We start from the raw sequence: 23,319 nt of genomic DNA, 5'->3' as shown, positions 1-23,319 counted from the left end.
GACAAAGAGTTATGCAGTACAGAAACTGGATCGTTTATGCCAACCTTTTTGTCCATCTAAACAAATCCCATTCTCTGCATTAGGCCTCTGTTCTGTACATTGCCTACTTTAGCGTTTGTCTAAATTCCTTTCAAATGTTGCAGTCGTATCTGATTCCACCTCTGACAGCACATTCCAGGTGTCAGCCTCTGTCTGTGTAAGGAAAAGCTTCATGTGTTGTGCCCAGTGTTGACTTTCATTCGACACATGAAGATCTTAATCATCTTGTCATGAAAGAGATCAGATAAGGTTCTTGATTTGTAATTCTGAGAACTCAATGAACTGATAACATTCTGAACACTTTCATTTTCAAATAATTTTGAAAAATTGCCACAAGGAAACTTCCTCAGCTGATCTTCATTATTAAAATTGGCTGATTTTTATGCTTAAGCTGTTTTCATTTTGCCTCCTAGCACCTATCCGGGAAAATTAATAAACTTGTGTGAATTAAATTTTAAGCAGTTAATGAAGGGTCACAAGAGGGATGACAAAACAAACATAAATAATTTTGCTCTGTCAGATAAATTGTGTAGCAAAGTTCAAAGTAAATTTATTAAAGTAGCTATTTGTTACCGTGTACCACCTTGAGATTAATTTATTGCAGGCATTTAGAAGTAACAAGAACTACAGTAGATTTTTACAAAGAAAAATATACAGGAGTAGCAAAAGACTGTCAAATAGTCAATGTAAGCAACAAGACAAACTGTACAAATAAAAATAATACTGACAACATGAGTCCTTGAGTCTGTAGGTGGTAGAATCAGTTCAGAGTCGTGATGAATGAAATTATCCACAGTGCTGGTTGTAGAGCAATAACTGTTCCTGAACCTAGACCTTAGGCTCCTGCACCTCCAGTCCAATGGTAGTAGTGAGAAAAGGGCATGGCCTGAATGTTGGGTGTTTTCCATAATGGATGCTGGTTTCTTGTGGCAAATCATACAAAAAACATCTTCCAACAAAGTATGCACTCTCAGATTTTTTATGCAGAATTGACTGGCATTCGTGGTAAATTATTGTCTTTCAGTTTTTTCTGTATCTTGCATAATTAGTTATCTTAAAAAATAGACTGCATTGGATGCTTACAACAAAAAGAATTGAATTGACTTTATTACTCACATCCTTCATATACATGAGGAGTAAAAATCTTTTCACTACGTCTCCGTAGTGTAATTATAGTAATTAATAATCAATATTATGTACAACAGGATAGTCAATATAACATAGAAGTAGTGTTGTGTCAGCATGAGTTATTCAGTCTGACGGCCTGGTGGAACGAGCTGTCCCAGAGCCTGCTGGTCCTGGCTTTTATGCTGCAGTACCGTTTCCCGGATGGTAGCAGCTGGAACAGTTTGTGGCTGGGGTGACTCGGATCCCCAATGTTCCTTTGGGCCCTTTTTACATATCTGTCTTTGTAAACGTCCTGAAGAGTGGGAAGTTCACATCTACAGATGCGCTGGGCTGTCCACACCACTCTCTGCAGGGTCCTGTGATTGAGGGAATTACAATTCCAATACCAAGCAGTGATGCAGCCAGTCAGGATGCTCTCAATTGTGGCCCTGTAGAAAGTTCTTAGGATTTGGGGGCCCATACCAAACTTCTTCAACCATCTGAAGTGAAAGAGGCGCTGTTGTACCTTTTTCACCACACAGCCAGTATGAGCCATCCAACTCATTTAACCTGTACTTATGCAGTTAATGCATCATTTGTTTTCTGTGGTAAATAGCAATTGATTATGAACTTGAAAGATTAATTTTCAGCAAGGGTGGTTGTTTCTTAAAAACTTTCAGAATGAAACTTCTATTTAAGAGGTTATAGGTCAAGTATGTGGCTGTCTATTCATTACACATTTCCACAAACGACTGCAGTTTTATCATGTAATCATCATTTTTTAAGTACAGTTTTCATTCAAGAGGGCCTAGTTTTAAGGAGCATAGAACTGTACAGCACAGCGATAGTCCCCTTTGGCCCCCAATATCTATGTCGAGCATGATATGAACTAAGCCACCCCTTTGCCTGCAGATGATTCCCTGCATACTTGTATTCCTGTCCACAGCCTATTGAGTACAACTATCGTATCTGCTTCCACTAGCAGCATGTTCCATGCGCCAACCATGGTGTTTCAAGGAAACTTGTTCCTCACATCCTCTTTTCAAACTCCCCCTCTCAGCTTAAGAGCTAAGCCCTCTAGAATTCAAAATTTCTCCCCTATTTTGACTATCTTCCTGATCTCTGAGTCTCATAATTTTATAAACTTGTATCAGATCTTCCCTCAGCTTCAATGCTTAAGAGAAAAGAATTCTAAGTTTGTCCAACCTGATAATTTTATGTTAAGGAGAATTTCTGTGACAGTTGGCTCACTTTCACAAGTGCTAAAACTAAGTTGGGGCAGTGACCACTGTGTGTGATGCTTGCTGAGTACAGCTCCATGAGGTCTTCTGTTCCAAATATTTAATCCTTAGTGATCTGTGCCACCAAATATCAAGGCTTTGCCAGAAGATGTAATCAGTATCTATTTGTTCTGATTTTATAATCAAATGGATTCGAGGAAGTATTGTGATACTTTGGAGCCCATGGATTCTGGATTTTGGCTATAGTCAGTTAAGTGATTGATGTCCAGGACTGGGATTGTAATGGAAACAAACAGAAAACAGTCTTTTAATGGATTAAGGTTGAAAATTGAACTAACATCTCTTGTGAATGAATGATGTGAGTTCTGAGTAAAATGTTATTCTCTTGTTCTTTCTTTTAATCCTGTTTATTTTGATTTTCCTTGATGTTCTTCAAGTGATAGATGAAGCTTCATACTGGAATGTGGACACTTTCTGTATATCTACAGTTATCACTGTTGCCCATTGAGTTTAAGCACCAAATTTTGAAATGAATGTGACAAAAAGAAAGTGAAGTGAATCTGTTCCAGCAAGCATCAGACACATCTGCCCAAATTCACTGTTTTACTTACTGGATATTAATTAAGATGTTCATTTTAAAATAAATGAACCATGCAACATGGAAAGATCAAAGGCCATATTTGAAGATTTTTGTCAACTTGCCTGTGCTTTCTATACTGGAGGTTATGCTAAAATATAAGATAACATCTCAGATAATAAATTAATTTCTTTTCATATTTCTTCTTTAATTCTGTGAAATTCTATCACCCTATTTGGGAGTTACCATCTTTATTCATTTGCTCAATTTTCTTTACTTAAGGTGAACTTGATCAGGATATTTTTCTAAATGAATGAAATGAATACAGAAAGAATGGAGTTTGAACAATTTTATGTTTTCATTCTTTCCAAGGCTTCTCTAAGTTTTCCAAGTTTCGCCTTCCTCTTTTTTTTCCTGTTGACCTTGTCATTTTGCTTTGAGTCCAGTAATGTGTGACTATTCATTGGGAATCAGTATGAACAATTCTGTTCAGTGTTTTTTTTTAAATTTTTTCCCCTTTGCTTGTTTCAGCTATCATTTTAACCATGGTTGTTTAAATGCCAAATGCCATGGATAAGAGCCAGTTTCCTCCTGGAGGGGGGTTGAAATGACAATCATCAGCATTTAAATAATCTCATTGATTTGTGATTACGGACTGTATTGGAGCTCCAAGAGTTTGCAGGGAAATTGGAGAGATTAATGATTGCTCAAGCCCCATTAACAAGCCTTAAGCATCTGCTGAGCAAGTCACCTTGTAGTCTCCGAGTAGAAGTAGCCGTTCTTAATCAACTCATTACATTATCACAAGACAATGCATAAAAATGGTTACCTTTATTGATGTGAACCTGACTAATAGGACTGTAATGGACTGCAGGAATGTGTCTGTAGTCTGGGGCTCTTTATAACTTTAATTGCTTTTATCCAAACACGGCTTTGCTGCAGAGCTTCAGCTTCTAGCAGCTGATTGGATATGTTGCTGAAATTGATTTATGGAAATGCATTTATTTGGGCATATAATTTCAACCATTATAAAGCAATGCTTTATAAATGCCTGTTGAAAGATGTTCTTCAATGTTACTGGAAAGGAAATGGTATAAAATCTTTCAGTTCCACTTTGCAGTGGTCAGTAACCTTGAAATTAATTGCTGGTGTTTAAAATAAGTCATTTTGACACCTCTTCTTCCCCCCCCCCCCCCCCCCCACCCCGCCATGCAGAGTTTGTAGTTTGTGGCTTTTTATTTAGTCATTGTAGCAGAATGACTTTGTTCTGACAAATTGTCTTCCCTCCTTGCAGCCAGTGTGTACAATTGCACAAATGCTTTTTAATCCATTACTCCCTCCCTTTCACCCTCTCCAAGAAAACTGAAAAAACATTTACTGTTCAGCACCAACTAATACCACCTTTGTAATCATCCTTGACCTCATTTAATTTTCTGGAAAGGAGTTGCATAATGAAGGAAAATGGTTTTGCATATCTTTTCTAAGGTCATTAGCGAGCTGGGATGTATAAATAGTTGCAGTTCCCTTCAGAGATGACTGACCAAAACAATAGCTACAATATGATACATCATGTTAATTATAATTCTTTCTTTTCTTTTGCCTCCAGTTCTTCAGGAAGTGTTGACATTTTACTCTCCCAACATGATATAGATAGGATAGAGAGTCAGAGTCGTTGTCCCAAGTTAGAAAAGTCAAATAATAGAGTCATGGAAACAGTTCATTTGGCCCAATTTGTCGATGCTGACCAAGATTTCTATCTAAGCTGGTCCCATTTGTTTGAATGTTGACCATCTATCTCTTAAACCTTTCCTATCCATGTACCTGTCCAAATGTCTTTTAAGTGTCCCCACCTTTATCACTTTATCTGGTAGTTTATTCCATATGCATACCACCCTTTGTGTGTGGGTGTAGGGGGGGAGTTGCCCCTCAGGCTCCTACTCATATTAAGCCTAGGTCCTTTAATTGTTGACCCTCCACCCCAGGGAAAAAACTTTGCATTTACCCAGTCTAGGTACAAGGTGAAAGGAGGACAGTGGCAAGTTTTCCAACACAGACTGCTGGGTGGGTGCTTGGAATGGGCTGCCAGGAGTGGTTACAGAAACAGATACTATAGCAATGTTTAAGAGGCATTTGGACACACGATGACAGACAGGAAATGAAATATAAGCCATGTGTAGACAGATGTGATTAGTTTATGTTGGCATTCTAGTCAGCTCAGACATGGTAGAAACAGGTTCTTCAGTCCACCTTTACTAGAACACCTGTTCTATGTTCTTGAAGTGAGATGCCCTTGTGGTGAAGTTAAAAAAAGTCATCCATTTGTATTAAAGCCATCCTGGTGAAGGCTGAAGGAAATATCCTTAAATCAACATTATAAGCTGTTCCTGGGTTCAAATGCCTTAGTTATGGACATGTGAGCTCCAGGACTATTAAATTCAAATATCCAACACACAGACTACATATCTTTATTCCATCACATGGCAAAACTAGTCTCCTTTCCCTTTTCACTTTAAGTGGTTGTTCTTTCTTATCATTCCAGTGCTTTTGATATCATTCGCTTAATACTGTGAAAATACAGTTATCATGTCAAGTGTTTTTTAAAAAAATGTATTTTCTGACTTATGGACAAAATCGATTTTTGATTGTCTGTAAATTCGGAACCCATTCATTACCTGTGACAACCTGTATTATTTTTTTAATATGATACACTTAATTTAATACTTCAAATTGCCTCTGCATTGCATCCAGAGTTATCTCAACATGCTCTCTCATAACTGCTCAGATTGTGAAGGTTAGAAGGTCTTTGGTCCTCACAGGTTTTTGCAGTTCAAGTGGTCACACTATCAAATTTTACGTTCTAGTCAGAATGAGTGGTGGAGAGCTTCCCAGCAACGTTATCCTGAGTTCAATTGCAGAATATTATTCCACAGGTTTTGTTTTTGTTTGCATTGTCCATAAAGTGAATGTTTTAATTCATGAAGTGAATGTTCCTAATCAAAGCTGGATAAGCAATCACCACACAAGTACATTCTGCAGTCTTATTCCTCTGTTTTACTGCCAACCTGCATATGGTTCATATGTAACAGTCCTGTTAGTTATTTTGCCAGGCATGTTGAATTCCCCAATAATTTAAAGCAAGATGAAAGTGCAATTGAAGCTACTGAAATTCAATTTATTTCAAGGGATCCTGTCCAGAAAATTCTCTCTCAAGTTTGACTGTTTTATGTCTGATATGTTGAAGATTGAGGAAATGCTTTTTTTTCTGTCTCGTTGTGGCATGTTGTGTGGCTATCGCCAACTGCCTGATTATTTTCCTGTCTCTTGTGATTGCAGCCTGTGGTTTCCAGCCACAATCAATTCAGGAACTTCCTTTAGCTCGTTGTTGTCCATTAACCGTTCACTACAGATTACTTCTGGCTAATGTTACAGACTACCAAGGCACAATGTGTGTTGCATGTTTTGTGGTTCCCCATATTGGTTTAGAATGTTGAGAATGGGGGGAACGAGCCATTTACAGAGAACATGGGTGTCACTTTTTAATTTTGCTTTGTTTGAACATTGTGACATAAGATGAAAATAAACTTTTGCTGAGTTTTAGATTGTGTAAGACTGTTTAATGCCATCTCCAGTGCCTCAGTGTAAAAGAGAACAAAATAATTGGTACGCTGTATCCGATGCAGCGCAAGAAGACCTACTAAGATAAAAATGAAAAAAACACAATAAATATAAATAATTAAGATAGTTTATATACATTGACTGTATGCCCAGAAAGTAACTGTAGGCACAGGAGTGTCTGTACATATGGTGACCTTGACAGGAAATGATAAAGTAGTGGTGGGAAGGGGAGTTAATGGGTTGAGGTGTTGATTCCCTTTACTCTTTGGGAGAAAGTAACTATTTTTGAGTCTCGTGGTCCTGGTGTGGATGCTATGTAGCCTCCTCCCTGATGGAAGTGGGACAAACAGTCCATGAGCAGGGTGAATGGGATCCTTCATGATGCCTTTCTTCGGCATCTTTCTGTATATACGTCTTTAGTGGGTAGAGTGGAGCCAGTGTTACTTTGAACAGTTTGCTTACCCATTGCAGAGCCTTTCTGTTCACCTTCCAGGTAGTACCGTGGAGTAGTATGTTCGAATGCTCTCCACTGCTCATCTGTAAAAGGACATGAGTATAGATGTGCATAGTGCAGTTCTCTTCAGACAGCCAAGGCATTGTCGAGCTTTCCTGATTGTGTAGAACGTTCTGGGACCATGTGCACTTCCAGGAGTTGGAAATAACTGGCAGTTTCCACTGCTTTGCCGTTGATGTAAATGAGGATGTGTGTGGTGCAAGTTTTCCTGAAGTCCAATGACCATCTCCTCTGTCTTGTTGACATTGAGAACGAGGTTATTTGCCAGGCACCAAGCTTTGAGCTCGTTCATCTTCACTGTGTAGGAGCTGGGAGAGCATCCGGTTGTTGTTGGCGATGAGCCCCATCGCCATTGTGTCGTCAGCGAACTTGACAATGTGATTACTCGGGTGTTTGGCCATGCAGTCACGTGTGAGCAGAGTGCACAACAATAGGCTCGGCACACAGCACTGGAGGGGGCACCTGTATTGAGGATGATGGGGAGGGAAGAGCGGTTGTATATCCTGACTGTCTGAAGACTGTTGGTTGGGAAGTTGCACCGGGGGTATGTAGACTGAGAAATAGGAGTTTGTTCAGAATTTCCTTTGGGACAGTAGTGTTGAATGTCGAACTGAATGCTGAAATAAAGTTATACTTTATTGTACAAGAAGAAGACAGTCAACAAATTAAAATAATGAATCCTTTCACTGTGATGCCAGAGAGGTTAGGTCATACTGACGTATACTTTGGCCCATTATTTATTGGAGGTCACAGTCACATACGCATTACTTGTGTTACTCTTCTGTCTGGATGTGATGGTCATTGTTGACAAAGGCAATGCTTTATGCAATTTGGTAGCTGACCAAGTCATTCCTCTGAAGGTCATTAATTAGCAGACAGTGACATATCACAGTGTTAAAGAGTTCGAATCACATTTAATTTGAGTAGATTTGCATTCGCCGCAAGACTTTCTTATTATTTCCAGAATCATATAAAAATGCAGTATGAAAACAGGCCCTTCAGCCCACTTCCATGCCAGCCATCAATATTAATCTACATTAAATACCTTTTTATTATTCTCATCAACCCCTTCCAGTTTCAACAACTATCTGCAGACTTGCAGTGATTTACAGCAGCAAATTAGCTTTACAACATACGGGACAAGATTGGAAAGCTGTGTGATCACAAGGAAAGAGTGCAGACTGCACTGGAGGTCAGGATCGAACCCAGGTCTCTGCCACTGACAAGCAGCGGCTCTACCAGCTGCACCACGGTGCCACCACTCTTCTGTCTGTTCCCAATGCACATCAAGATTTCTACTGATGATCTGTTGAAGAGGGAGTTCTCTAGTGTCTGATGTATTGGATCTATTTCTGTTGCTCGCAGCTCTACTGATGCTGAGTAATGTGATTGCAAGTAGCTACAAAGAAGTTCAAATGCAATCATGATTGTGTCATCACACTCTTCCCTTACACAAGATAATGTGAACTTCATAAGATGATAATAGTCTGGCCAAACAATGCTCTTTGCATGACTGTAAGCATGTTCTATATTTGCGACTGGTGAGGTTAGTCCAAATTGGCAGGTTGGTTTTGTAATCTCCTGCATCTCATATAATGTAGGCACTTAGCACACCTGGTAGTAATTTGGAAAATGTGTAGGTCAGGTGGTTAACGGCTGGATTGAGTTGTACTCTGAACTTGGGGAGACATCATCAGTGCACCGTTAATTGGTGTGTGTCCTCCGAATGCTTGGCCTTTATGTACCTATCAACAGCTGATTGGTCATCATTTCGGAAACTCAGCTGTGATCATTTGAGGTCTCCATGAGTATCAACTGGCTGTAAAGCCTCATGAACAACTCTCCTTTGTCTCTACCCATGAAGGTCAGGAGGGGCACAAATTCAGCTGGGCAGTCATGTCACAAGCAAACATGCAGCATGCAACTGAATTCCTGAAAGCGTGGTCTTCCGCAAACAATCCTGTAAACAAATGTTGACAGCAGACAAAACTCTAGACCACAATGTATGAAGTTCGCCATGCAACCAGTGACAAGATTTCCTCCCCACATTACAACTGAGTTTCCAAAATCATAACCAATCAGCTGATTGATAAGTATAGTAAGGCCAAACATATAGAGGACACACCACAAATGAACAGCGCATTGTTGATGTCTCCTCATATGGTGGAAACATGTTTGCAAGTAAATTTCCAAGATCGCAGAACAACTCAACCCAACTTAGCATACCTATTTGCTGAATGCAAATCAAAAATTTAAAGTTTCTCTCTTTAGGAATGTCAGGCAAATACATGAAATCTTGTACACCGGACAACTATACCAGCATTATATTTGTCTTTTTAGGTAATTAATAAGCAATACAGAAATCTTGAGAGTATCACGGCCAAAAGGGAAATCAAAATGCTTAGTGGGAAGCAATAAAGCTGCAGATGCTGAATCTGAAACAGTGATAGAAATGTGTTCTTCCAGCATTTCTGCTCATTTTCATTGTTGAAATCAAATAGTTAAATCCCATTCCTCATAATATTTTGAAATGCACACAGTATTTGATTTGTGGGGAACCTGTGGGACACTTAGTGAAGTTCTGGCCACTGTATTCTTCAGCAGAAGTGAGGAAGAGCTGCTTCCTGGCTCTTGTATCCAACATGCTTTGGGTGAAATGGAGCAGCTGGAGAAAGTTTTGTTCTGGTGGTTCAATTTTCTTTATTTTATTATTTGCTGCTGAAACCATTATTTTCTAATTTTGCTGTTTTTGTCCTTGCATTCATGCATTCTTTAGCTGTGAGGATAACAGACCCTTCATCAAGTAAGAATGATCTGAATAACTTACAAGCGTCATGTTGTGTGGCCTTTGACATGTACTGAAAGCTGGCCCCATCCATAATATTCTTCTCCATTGTCGCCTCTGTCATCTGCATAGAGAAGGAAGAGCAAACTGTGTAGAGGAACCAGGAAATTTATTTAAATATTCACAGAGCTGCTTAGCAACAGTGTTCTTTTCCAACATATTCATAAATAATATTTTGCTTTATTCAAGAAGAGGAGTTATTGGACAAGTTTGAGCTAATGTGAACAATGCGGTGCATGGGGTATACCCATCTATATAATAATCCAGGATCCTTTAAGAAGATGACTTCTTGAGGAAACAAGGGACAGGCAACTAACACCTTTGCAGTTTACTTTGAATTCTCCTGTTAGTAAGCAGGCTTGGTTATGATATCGCAAAAAAGAAGTAAAACCTTATGTGTTTTGTATAACTACTTACAAGTGCGTTGCTATATTTGAGTACTATCCAAAAAAGTAAATTTAGCTGTGTTCAGTCAAATAAGGCAAAGGAGCAGAATTAGACTATTCAGATGATGTTTCTGCAGTTCCATCATGGCTAATTAATTATCCCTCTCAACCCCATTCTTCTGCCTTTTCTCCATAGCTTTTGACACCCCGAATAACCAAGAACCGACCAATCTCCTCTTTAAATGTAATCAATGATTTCATGTCCACAGCTGCCCATGGCAATAAGTTCCACAGATTCACCACCTTCTGGCTCAAGAAATCCCTTATTATCTTTGTTCTAAATGAACGTCACCCTTCTAAAGCGCTGCCCTCTGGTCCTGGACTCACTCAGTATAGGAAACATCCTCTTCACATCCACTTTATCTAGGTCTTTCAATATTTGACGGGTTTCAATGAGATTCCCTGCCGCCCCCCCCCCCCCCAATTCTTCTAAACATCAGCAAATACAGGCCCAGAGGCATCAAAATCTCCTCATACAGTAGTACATTAACCCATTCATTCCCAGAATCATTCTCGAGAACCTCTAGACCCTCTCCAATGCCAGCACATCATTAAGGGGCCCAGAACTGTTAACAATACTCCACTTGTGGTCTGACCAATTCCTTATAAGGCCTCAGCATCACATCCTTGCTTTTATATTCTAGTACTCTCAAAATGAATGCTAACATTGGATTTTCCTTCCTTGCCACTGACTCATCCTGCAAGTTAACCGTTAGGGAATCCTGCACAAGGGCTCCCAAGTCCCTTTGCCACTCTATTTTTGAATATTTGCCACTCCATTTAGCAAATAGCCTATACCTTTATTCCTTCTGCCAAAGTGCATGATAATGGAGTTCCCAACACTATACTCCACCTGCCACTTCTTTTCCCATTCTCCCAATCTAAGTCCTGCTGCAGACTCTATGTTTTCTCAACATTACCTGTCCCTCCTCTTATCTTTGCATCATCTGCTAACTTGGCCACAAAACTATCAATTCCATCATCAAAATCATTGATATATAATGTGAAACAAAGCAGTCCCAATATCGACTCATGCCGAACACCACTAGACACAGGCAGCCAACCAGAATAGGCCTCCTTTACTTCCCACTCTTTGTCTCCCTCTAGTCAGCCTGTCTTCTATACATGCTAGTATTTTCCTGTAACACCATGGACTCTTATCTTGTTTAAGCAGCCTCATGTGCATCACCTTGTCAGAGGCCTTCTTAAAATCCAAGTAAACAACATCCACTGACTCCTTTGTCTATCTTACTTGTTATTTCCTTAAAGATTTCCAACAGATCTGTCAGCAAGATTTCCCCTTAAGGAAACCATGATGACTATGGCTCACTCTCTCATAAGCCTCCAAGTACCTGGAAATCCCATCCTTAATAATGGAGTTTGACATTTTCCCAACCACTGTAGTCAGGCTAACTGGCCTGTAATATCCTTTTTATCTGACTCCCTTCCTTCTTATAGAGTGGAGTGGCATTTCTCCTCGTGAACTATTCCAGAATCTAGTGATTCTTGAAAGATTATTACTAATGCCTCCACAATCTCTTGAGCTACTTCTTTCAGAACCTTGGGATGTAGTCAATCTGGCCCAGATGTTTTACCGACGTTCAGATCCTTCAGGTTCCCAAACACCTTCTCCTGTGGGAGAAGTGAGTGTAATAGCAATTGCACACATTTCTGCCCCCTAACCTTCTCAAACTTCCAGCATTAGGTTTGTGTCTTCCACAGTGAAGACTGATACAAAATACTTATTCAGTTCATCCGCCATTTCTTTGTCCCCCATTGTGACATATCCAGAGACATTTTCTATCGGTCTAATATGCATTCTCACCTCTCTTTTGCTCTTTATATATCTGAAAGCACCTTTTTGTATCTTCTTTTATATTTTTGGCTAATTTTTTCTTCATATTTATTTTTTTCTCTCTTTCTGGCTTTTTTAGTTGCCTTCGGATGTTTTTTTAAAAGCTTCCCAATCCTCTTAACTTCCCACTAACTTCTGCTCTGTAATATGCCCTCTCTTTTGCTTTTATGCTGTTTTTGACTTCCATTGTCAGCCACGGTTGCCTAGCCTCCCTTCAGAATACTCCTTCATCTTTGTGATGTATCTACTGTATCTTGCACCTTCCAACTTGCCCTTTGAAACTCCAGTCATTACTGTTCAGCTGTATATCTGCTCGAGTCCCCTCTGGCCAGTTCCTCTCTCATGCCTCTGTAATTCCCTGTACTCCACTGTAATATTGGTATATCTGACTTTATTTTCTCCCTCTCAAACATAATAATTAATATTGCTTAATTAATTCATAATAAAGAAGCAGTGAGAGTAGCATGCTTTAATTTGAGCAATAATTAAAACAGGAAAAAATTAAAATATTGCAATACTAGTGATTGCCTTTGCATTTGTTCTTATGACAATACACTCTCAAAGCAAAGGTCTAGTTTTGGGCAAATGAACAGTTTGGGTAAGAAGTGACCTTTTAACAGAAAATGTTCACAGCATTAATAATTTCAGTTTGTTCTTCTGGTGAAGAGTCTTCTCCTGTGTCTGTTATCATCCCCATTCCACAGCACGAATGATGTGTTTTTGTGACCATTTTGATTTCACTGCTAACAGCAAATTAACTCATTTATTTCCTCTTATTTAATTTCTCTTGTCTTTTTTGCTTTTGATATCTTATTTCTACCTTGCATTTTGGACGGGAGGTGGGATGAACCTTCTGGATGGAGTTGGGAAGAGAGACCCTACGATCTGTTTCCTGCTGGTTTTGTAGAAGTTCTGATCTAAATTTGTGGAATCATGATCTAATTTCCCTGGAAGCTGCTCTTAAGTGCTAATCATCAACCACAACAGATATCGCTTAATATTCCTATGCTGCTTATGTTTATTGATGTTGTGTTGCTTTCCAACTGGTAAAAGTCCATAATGAAAGACATTTAAGTTGATTTAAATATTATGCAACTTACAAAGAGTACCCTATTCTAGATCAGTAAAGTCACAGTGATTAAAAATACCATTTAAAACAAAAAAGATAACTTGAAAAGATGCTTTTTAATTGGGGATTAGAAGACTGAAATAATTAAATTTGACAAGAATTACCATTTCTTAGAAACAAAGTGAAAATGCATGAAATAATTTGTGTTTTTATTCTTTACAGATCGTGGGTCATTGGTGCCATAGCCCTCCTTTGCCTTCTTGGACTCACGTGGGCTTTTGGACTAATGTTCATTAATGAAAGCACTGTTATCATGGCATATCTCTTCACCATTTTCAACTCTCTTCAGGGAATGTTTATATTCATTTTCCACTGTGTTCTACAGAAGAAGGTTAGTTCTGTGTGTCAGAAGAACATATAACTTATGTGGGCTGAGAGGAGCATAACATCTGATGACTTCTCTTGATCTTCATAGTAATGGTTTTACTGTGTTATCATAATAATGAAGAAGTCAATTGCTGTGTAAGGAGCTTAGAAAAGACTTGTCAAAGTTCATTAATTTTTCTACACATTAACCTTTACCCCTTTGTTTAACTATCTTTAATTGTCTTTTCAGATTTCAGTGTTTATTGTTTAAACTCTGACCTTCTGAAGTCAGAAAATACTAATTTTAGAGTAATCAATGTTCTATTAATGTTTTAGTATGTCTGTATCAGCAGAAAAATGATCTGCTCAGAAGTAGTTTGTAATTTTAATGAGATGATAAAGATGAGAGGTTGCTGTCATAACCCAGTAGGTTTCTTTGCAGTGATAGGGTGAGGAGTGCATGATAAATCAGACTGAGATTAGAAGGTTTCTTCTCGTCCAGATGGACTGACATTTTATATTTTGAGACATCGAATTCATCATTTTTCTACAACCTTTGAAAGTTGTTTTTGAAAGACTTGAATTTCATATCAGATGCACCAGATGCTTTAAGATCAACATTAACGTGGTGATAATATTCCTCCGTACAGTCGCTTGATCATAAGGTGGCCGCACAATCTCCCATGCAGTGTTGGGGAGAATACTGAAGAATGTGGGCCTGAAAAGAGTGCATTTGGTACAGTTTGCCCAGGGCTTGCTACACTCGGCTGTAACTAATTTTTGCATGTAATTAGAATCAGATTTATTACCGCTGACAAGTATGATGTGAAACATGTAGCAGCAGTGCAGTTCAAAAACATACATTTTACTCTAAGTTACAAAAGGAAATGAATAGTGCAAAAGCAAAGGAATAACACAGTAGTGTTCATGGATTCATGGGCTGTCCAGAAATCTGATGGTGGAGGAAAAGAACCTTGTTGAGTGTGGGTCTTCTGTACCTCTTCCCTGATGGTAGGAATAAGAAGAGGGCGTGTCCTGAACGTGAGGGTCCTATGTGAAGGATGCTGCCATCTTGAAACACTGCCATTTGAAGATGTCTTCAGTGATGGGAGGATTTTTCCTGTGATGGAGCTCGCTGAATCTGTATCCCGCTGTAGCCCCTTGTTTTTCTGGGATTTTTGCTGAAGCTTGATAATGCAATTCTGAAAAAAAATGTCTCAGTAATCAATGCTATAAAGTTATGTCAGGTTTATAGTCAATTATTGGCAGAATCCAAGCCAATGATGCGCAGAATTTAAAATAATTTAAAGTGAGAATTTGTTTCACGCAGGTAGTGATTTCAACTAACTCCAATTCTTGGGTTCATATTCCAGATCAAATCAAAACATAGAAGAACATAGAACAGTACAGCACAGGACTGGGCCGATTTAATTCAATGTGACTGATTTAGCCTTACTGAGACTGAACGTAACATCAGTTACAATTTGACTGTTCATTACAACTCTTCACTGGTGGAATAATGTGACTTTGGGGCTATACATCAGTGAGCCTGTATACAACTTAGCAATCTACCCCCCCCCCCCACCCCCAACCCTGAGAGCATACTTGATAGGAATTCTCCAATCTTCCATGAAGTGCTGCCTCTTTTATAGACAAAAGATTACATCTATGAGTGAATTACCTTCTGAATTGGTGTAAAAATTCATGGAAGCTTCCTTGTGTAGTCGTAACTCTTCAATTTTTTGTTTCATTCCATGCAAATTTACACTATGACTATAGTGGAAATCACGTAGAAAATGTGTGTCACCATTTTCTTAATGGAACTGAATTGCACCATGAGTAATCCCTTACTTAGAGCAAGCATTCAATCTCTCTGAGCCTCACATTTCCCTTTATACTTCAATATCTCCTCATTGGGGCATGTGAAATGTAAGATAGGACATCCAACAGTTCATCACAGGAACGGGCCCTTTTGTTCACAATGGCTGCATTAAAGACAATGCCAAATGCGATTAAATTTCCTCTTGCTTGTACATGATCTACATCCCTCCATTTCCTACATGTTCACGTGTCTAACTAGCAACTTCTTCCACCACCACCCCTGGTAGTCTGCTCCAGACAACTACCACTCTATATATTAAAAAAAACCCGTACATCTCTTTGAACTGGCCTCTGTCACCTTAAGTACACGGCTTCTAGTAACACAGGGAAGAAGGTGTTGGAGGCAGGGTGCAGAGTGCAGTCTAATGGACGGTGTGAGTGATTATCTTGAACGCTTTTGTTGTGATCGCAAGACCCTGATGAACATTGGTAATGCAGAATACTGTGAGTCCAAATTACTGTCTCATTGGTGAGACTGACAGTGGAGGAGCTGCATTTTCTTGGTTGTTGCGCAATCGAGAACTTCAAGGTCATCTGTTGCGGTGCCAGTGAAGGACAAACCGGAGCTGGCTGTGTGCCGCTAGATTCCACACTGGGTTGGGGGCTGGCCCTTTCCGAGAGTGCTGCTCTCCTGTGTTCACCTCCAGGAAAACAAACTGAATTGCTTTCATCTGCAGCTGCACTTGCACAAGACAAGGAAACTCTGTGTCTTGCTCTTGCAGAACTGTGGCTTCGGGACAATAATAATGCACCATCTATCTACAGGCCATGACACTGAGGGTCTTAGGATATATTATTATTTTTATATGTACAGTGGCATGCAGAAGTTTGGGCACCCCTGGTCAAAATTTCTGTTACTGTGAATAGTTAAGTGAGTAGAAGATGAACTGATCTCCAAAAGGCATAAAGTTAAAGATGAAACATTCTTTTCAACATTTTATGCAAGATTAGTGTATTATTTTTGTTTTGTACAATTTTAGAGTGAAAAAAAAAGGAAAGGAGCACCATGCAAAAGTTTGGGCACCCTATGAGATTTGAGCTCTCAGATAACTTTTTCCAAGTTATCAGACCAAGTTTCTCAGACCTTAATTAGCTTGTTAGGGCTATGGCTTGTTCACAATCATCGTTAGGAAAGGCCAGGTGATGCAAATTTCAAAGCTTTATAAATACCCTGACTCCTTAAACCTTAACTCAACAATCAGCAGCCATGGAATCCTCTAAGCAGCTGCCTAGTGCTCTGAAAATTAAAATAAATGATGCCCACAAAGCAGGGGAAGGCTATAAGAAGATAGCAAAGCATTTTCAGGTAGTCATTTCCTCAGTTCGTAATGTAATTAAGAAATGGCAGTTAACAGGAACAGTGGAGGTCAAGTTGAGGTCTGGAAGACCAAGAAAACTTTCCAAGAGAACTGCTCGTAGGATTGCTAGAAAGGCAAATCAAAACCCCCGTTTGACTGCAAAAGACCTTCAGGAAGATTTAGCAGACTCTGTGGTGCACTGTTTTACTGTGCAGTGACACCTGCACAAATATGACCTTCATGGAAGAGTCATCAGAAGAAAACCTTTCCTGTGTCCTCACCACAAAATTCAGCGTCAGAAGTTTGCAAAGGAACATCTAAACAAGCCTGATGCATTTTGGAAACAAGTCCTGTGGGCTGACGAAGTTAAAATAGAACGTTTTGGCCACAATGAGCAAAGGTATGTTTGGAGAAAAAAGGGTGCAGAATTTCATGAGAAGAACATCTCTCCAACTGTTAAGCATGGGGGTGGATCGATCATGCTTTGGGCTTGTGTTGCAGCCAGTGGCACGGGGAGCATTTCACTGGTAGAGAGAAGAATGAATTCAATTAAAAACCAGCAAATTCTGGAAGCAAACATCACACCGTCTGTAAAAAAGCTGAAGATGAAAACAGGATGGCTTCTACAACAGGATAATGATCCTAAACACACCTCAAAATCCACAATGGACTACCTCAAGAGGCGCAAACTGAAGGTTTTGCCATGGCCCTCACAAACCTAGACATCATCGAAAATCTGTGGATAGACCTCAAAAGAGCAGTGCATGCAAGACAGCCCAAGAATCTCACAGAACTAGAGGCCTTTTGCAAGGAAGAATGGTTAAAAATCCAAAGGGGTTGTTACTAAATACTGACCATGCAGGGTGCCCAAACTTTTGCATGCCACTGTATATGTATTTTATAACTATGATATTTTGCTATCATAATTATATGTGCTATATGTTGTGTGTGACTGTTCGTTCTGTGTTTTGCACCTTTGCCTCATAGGAATGCTATTTTGTTTGGCTGTATTGCTGTGTATGGTTGAATGACAATTAAACCTGAACTCGCATTTGAAGCCTCTTAAACATTTTACAAAACTGAAATAAACAAGTTTCTTTTTAACAGCATTCTTCTTTTGTGCTTGACAATGGATAACTTGTATGTCTAGTGGATTTTTGATGGTGAAGCAATTAGAACATCAGATCTTTCATTTGTGAGCATCTGATCAATAGCAAAATAATGAGACTAGAAAATATGACAGTATGTTATTTGAAAGGTTAGAAAATGTAAGTCTTCTTCAGCACAATTGATTTAATTTCAATTCATGTCATTAAAACATCCTTGACATTTTAATCCTGTATTTATAAACACAAGGACATTTGAATTAATTTAATCCAGATGGGTAAGATATATTCATAACTAGAAGCACCACATACAATCCTTCACAACATGCAGACATTCAAAGTGAATCTCACATCTGTGAGATCTTTTTCAATCCCCATGTTAACAGTTTTATCATTATGAAAGACTTTCTTCTATGAGAGGCTATTCAGCATAGACGTTTAAGTAATTAATCAACCTTAGCGAACCTTCCATGATCCTTGCCCCTAAGGCCCTTAAGTTACAATCAGAGACCTTCAGCAGGAGGTATGATATAGATTCCACAGAGTTACACAAAATGAAAAAGACCCTTCAACCCAACTTGTCCATGATATCTCTGAGCGAATCCCATTTTCCTTAATTTAACCCATATTCTTCTAAACTTTTTAAAATTCCTTTTTAAATGTCACCCATGTGCTAAATCTGTAGGTCAGGCACCATGTGTGGAGAAAGGGACAAAGACATTAATCTGATCTCAATCCCAGTTTAATTGCCACATAAAGTCATCTGGCCTCACTGTATCAAAAATACTCCTTTTATTGTTCTACATATTTCGTTTGCATTTTCTCTTCTATCTAAAAGTAACTTTGTTTTCTCTCTTTCCCGATTGCACTGAAGGGTCCCAGATTTGAATCGTTAAGTTTCTCTTTCCACAGATGCTCCCTGATGTGAAGTGCTTCCAGTACTTTTCTGTTTTGATCCTACCTTAGTCAGGGTGTCATTCACAACACAAAACTGCCATAGTAGCTTTCACAGTTTGTATTAACCTTTTCTTGTTTTCTTTACTTAACTCCAGTGGAATTGATTTAGGTTAGGATCTATCTGCAGAGCCCATCCTGGATTAGCAATTTCTGATAAAAAAAATATAATTGTTCTGCTCAAATTTCTTACTGGGTATGCATGAGTTTCAAGAGTTGAAGTATCACAAGTAATTTAAAAATGAAATAATAATTATGTTTTATTATTTAAAGAGACAAAGACTACAATTTAATATTTATTTGAAGGAATGCCAGTTTACATGTATAACATTAGTTACGGGACTAGAAGACTATTTAAGCACTAATCATGGCTCAGTATGTCATTAAAAGCTCACTTAAACCTACTCTAAGAAAGTAAGATTTTTTGAAGATGTCTTAGAATTGGAGTTCATATTTGCTGGATGTTCTGATTAACCTTAAGGTTTGTCCAAGATCTTTAAGTTAGGAAATAAACAAACTAGAAAATAATTCATGAATTGGGTATTGGATTTATGAAATGAAAAATTGTTGAGGGTTTTTTGAGTGTGTAGTTGAGGGAAACCAGGTGATGTACTTTTTGATAATGCACCATGGAAGAGATTAATTCAAGCAGATGAGATCTGGTGGGGTGTGCAAACATACTGGTGAAGATTGAGATTGGGTAATGGACAGAAAGCAGAAGAGGACTCAAAGCACAGATGACCCAACTCTTCACAACCTATGCTCATGACTTGCGTGAATAGACAAAGTGTAACAAGTGTTTCCAGGTTTGCTGTTGTCACCGAGTGAGTGGAATTGTGGGTTGTGATGAGAATGTAGAGAGGCTTCAAGTTCAGTTCATTTGAGTTAACTTGAATTCTCGACATGGTACTGAACTCTCAAGTTAACTGAATATCAATCTCATGTTATTGACTTAAAAAAAAACCACACACTAGTGGTACTAACTGAGATTTATGTTGTTTAATATGGTTTACTGTCCTTTTAGATAGAGAAGCTAACTGAATGGGCAAGGACATGGCAGGTGGAATATAAGTGGAAAAATATGTGAGCATCCATTGTGTTGGGGAAATAATAGAAAGGCAGTGTGTCTTATATAGTGACAAATTGAACAGTATTAGTGTTAATAAGTCACTGATATCTAACATATAGAAGATATAAGAACATCAGTGACAATGTCTTACTACAATTATGTGGCATCCTGGGGAACCCACACCTCTACCAATGTGGGCAAATCTGTTCTTCTTACCAAAAGAGGGATGTAAAAAGGAAAGACATCAGATGTTCGTTAATCTTGAGATTCTATACTGATACAAGGACTGTAAGGAACACACAATGGAAGTTAAACAATAAAATTATAATTAAACATGGAGGAGACTAGAGCTTATAATCATGGAAATCAGATAATTATGGAATGGGAGAACGGAATTAGAAAGAGAGCCTTAAGTTAAACTGTTGCCTGTAAAATTACAGAGTTGGTTTGAACATTGCATTTGCAGTTTTAAGACAGTGTGGCTTTAATGACACTTATGGAATTACCTGCCTATCATGTGCTGAGGAACATATTCAAAGCAGTGTGTCTCTACCAAGATAATTGTAAAGAGAGTGTACTTCCTTCTCCATAATAAATGTCTTTTCAATCTCAGGCTTTTGATGGAAAATATACAATGGGTATATTAATTGAAGGTTGACTCTACTTTTTGATTGATTTTGGTAATAACATTGACTCAGTTCAATTCATCTAGGTGGCATAAACAGAACTACAAAAACTTAATGTGTTCCAGGACTGAGATTTTTTATGCAAGTTCCTTTTACACTTTTTAGGTGAGGAAAGAATATGGCAAATGCTTCCGTACTCAGTGCTGCAGTCGGAAAAGCACGGACAGTTCTATTGGGTCAGCAAAGACATCCGGTGCTCGAACTCCCGGTCGATACTCTACAGGCTCTCAAGTAAGCCCTCAACGTAGAAAATGCACTTTTGTTCCTAACTTTTCACATCATTTCCTTTCATCCCCCTCTTCCACCCACCCACCTTCCCCTTCACCTGGGCTCACCTACTTCTTGCCAGCTTATGCTTCTTTCACTCTCCTTAGATTTTTATTCTGGTTTCTGCCCCTCCCCTTCCCTTTCAGTCCTGATGAATGTTCTTGGCTTGAAAAATCAACTATTCATTTCCCTCCATAGATGCTGGCTGACTTGTTGTGTTCCTCTAGCATTGTGTTGCTATGGAAATTGCAAGTTTTCTTCATGTAGATTTTTTTCTAGTAGAAGTAACTGTTAAAAATAATTTATCTGAGATCCTCTGTTAGCTCACAAAAAGGCAAGTTGAGTGTATTGTCACGTGCATGAGTACGTGTACAATCAGGTGCAATGAAAATCCTGCAGCAGCATCACAGGCATGTCTTATCAGATCATCAGCATTCAGAGGAAAAAGCCTAAATTAAACTGGCTAGAGGTTGAAGCAGTTGGTTGGATCAGGAGAGGCTGAAGATCAGTATAGGGGTGGAGGTGCCCAGAATCAAGCTGGTGGTGGTCACTGGAGCTTTTTGGGGTGATAGGTAATGGAGGAGAATCTGAGATTAGTCAGTTTCTCAGCGTTGGTCAAGAATCCTTTCTTTAGTTGCACTGTTGTACCTTTGGCAACAAGATGCAAGCATACCAGGAGTGATCAATGATGCTCACTACCCACACAAAGCATTGCTACCTCTTTTTGTGGTAAACACATTGTGATTAACCCAGTCTTGTGCTAGAAATGGCTACAATGATATTCCAATTCAGAACTGAGTTGCTGTGCAACTGAGTTTCTAGTAAGACTACTGCGAACTAGCCTAATGCAGTCCTTTCACAAACAAGAAATCTGCAGATGCTGGAAATCCAAGCACACACACAAAACGCCAGAGGAACTAAGCTTTTGGGTTGAGACCCTTCATCAGGTCCTGACTATACTGTTTTCCATAGATGCTGCCTGGCCTGCTGAGTTCCTCCAGCATTGTCCTCATACAGTCCCGTTTAACATTTAACAAAATAATACGATTTTGATACTTTAGAGCTTTCTGAACAACCTGATTCCTATATGCAGTCTCCAGTCACACAATCTCACAGTATCATATGCACAAAGAAAAATTTTAAAAATATATAATTATCAGATTCTAATTGACGTTCAGCTATTCTTTAGTGGCAGTCTTTTACTGTGCTCTAGTCATTTCCTTATTGCAAGCAAAAATGAAGAATGGAATCTTTAATACCTTTCAGTGAAAATTTAATGTCATCTGCCTACAAGCTGGGCTGTATTTATTTCACAGCACTCAGTAACAAGACACCCCAGTAATCAACTTCCCATGATCAATCTCAAATCTTCTGTGAGGCTGTCATTATTGGACAGATGTGTGTCATCCTTTGTTACGTGATCTTTGTGGGCGATCACAGTTAAAGCCCAATTAAACCATCAGGACAAAAATTAATCTTTCTAAATTCAGGAGTGCGACCTGCTGTTTCACAACACAAACTGAAGCTTAAAAATTAATTTAAAATCAAATTGATGTGCAGAATTTAAATGAAGTTACTTAAAGAAAAATTTAAAAATGGAAATCTTAATGTGTATTTCCTTAGCTTTAGCACAGGGTATAAAAGTTTTATGTACTCTCAAAAAACCTTGATCATGTTACTAAAATATTATTGTATAAATCCTTAGGTGTATTTATTAGGCACTGTATGAGGAAGTAAAAAGGAAGGGATTGTGAGCTCTTGGTAAAATCATTACTATCCTTCCTGAATTCATGTTTCAAACATAGAAAACCTACAGCACAATACAGGCCCTTCGGTCCACAAAGTTGTGCCGAACATGTCCCTACCTTAGAAATTACTAAGCTTACCCACAGCTCTCTATTTTTCTAAGCTCCATGTACCTTATCCTAAAGTCTCTTTAAAAGACCTTATCATGTCCAACTCCTCCACCATTGCCGGCAGCCCATTCCACGTACTCACCACTCGCTCCGTAAAAAAAAAAACAACTTACCTCTGACATCTCCTCTGTACCTACTCCTCAGCACCTTAAACCGGTGTCCTCCTGTGGAAACCATTTCAGCCCTGGGAAAAAGCTTCTGACTATCCACATGACCAATGCCTCTCATCATCGTATACACCTCTATCATGTCACCTCTCATCCTCTGTCGCTCCACGTAGAAAAGGCCAAGTTCACTCTACCTGTTTTCATAAGGCATGTTCCCCAATCCAAGCAACATCCTTGTAAATCTCCTCTGCACCGTTTATATGGCTTCCACATCCTTCCTGTAGTGAGGCGACCAGAACTGAACACAGTACTCCAAGTGGGGTCTGACCAGGGTCCTATATAGCTGCAACATTACCTCTCG

General features: G+C 38.9%; 1 protein-coding gene across 14 annotated transcripts in view; it reads left to right on the top strand.

Annotated features, from left to right (window-relative positions):
• Positions 1–23,319, top strand: part of LOC140729065 (adhesion G protein-coupled receptor L3-like) — a 558,770-nt gene that overhangs the window by 484,480 nt on the left and 50,971 nt on the right. For 9 of the 14 annotated variants that reach the window (XM_073048349.1, XM_073048350.1, XM_073048353.1 and 6 more), the window contains 3 exons: positions 9,870–9,896; positions 13,531–13,699; positions 20,774–20,899. In XM_073048349.1, the coding sequence (XP_072904450.1) occupies positions 9,870–9,896; positions 13,531–13,699; positions 20,774–20,899 (322 nt within the window). The remainder of the gene's footprint in view (positions 1–9,869; positions 9,897–13,530; positions 13,700–20,773; positions 20,900–23,319) is intronic. The other 5 variants (XM_073048352.1, XM_073048354.1, XM_073048357.1 and 2 more) reach the window with 1 other exon arrangement.

This window comes from Hemitrygon akajei, chromosome 6 (genome assembly GCF_048418815.1).
Source record: "Hemitrygon akajei chromosome 6, sHemAka1.3, whole genome shotgun sequence".
Classification (NCBI taxonomy): Eukaryota; Metazoa; Chordata; class Chondrichthyes; order Myliobatiformes; family Dasyatidae; genus Hemitrygon; species Hemitrygon akajei.
Note: the sequence above shows the minus strand (reverse complement) of the source record. Positions and strands in the feature narration are given on the sequence as shown.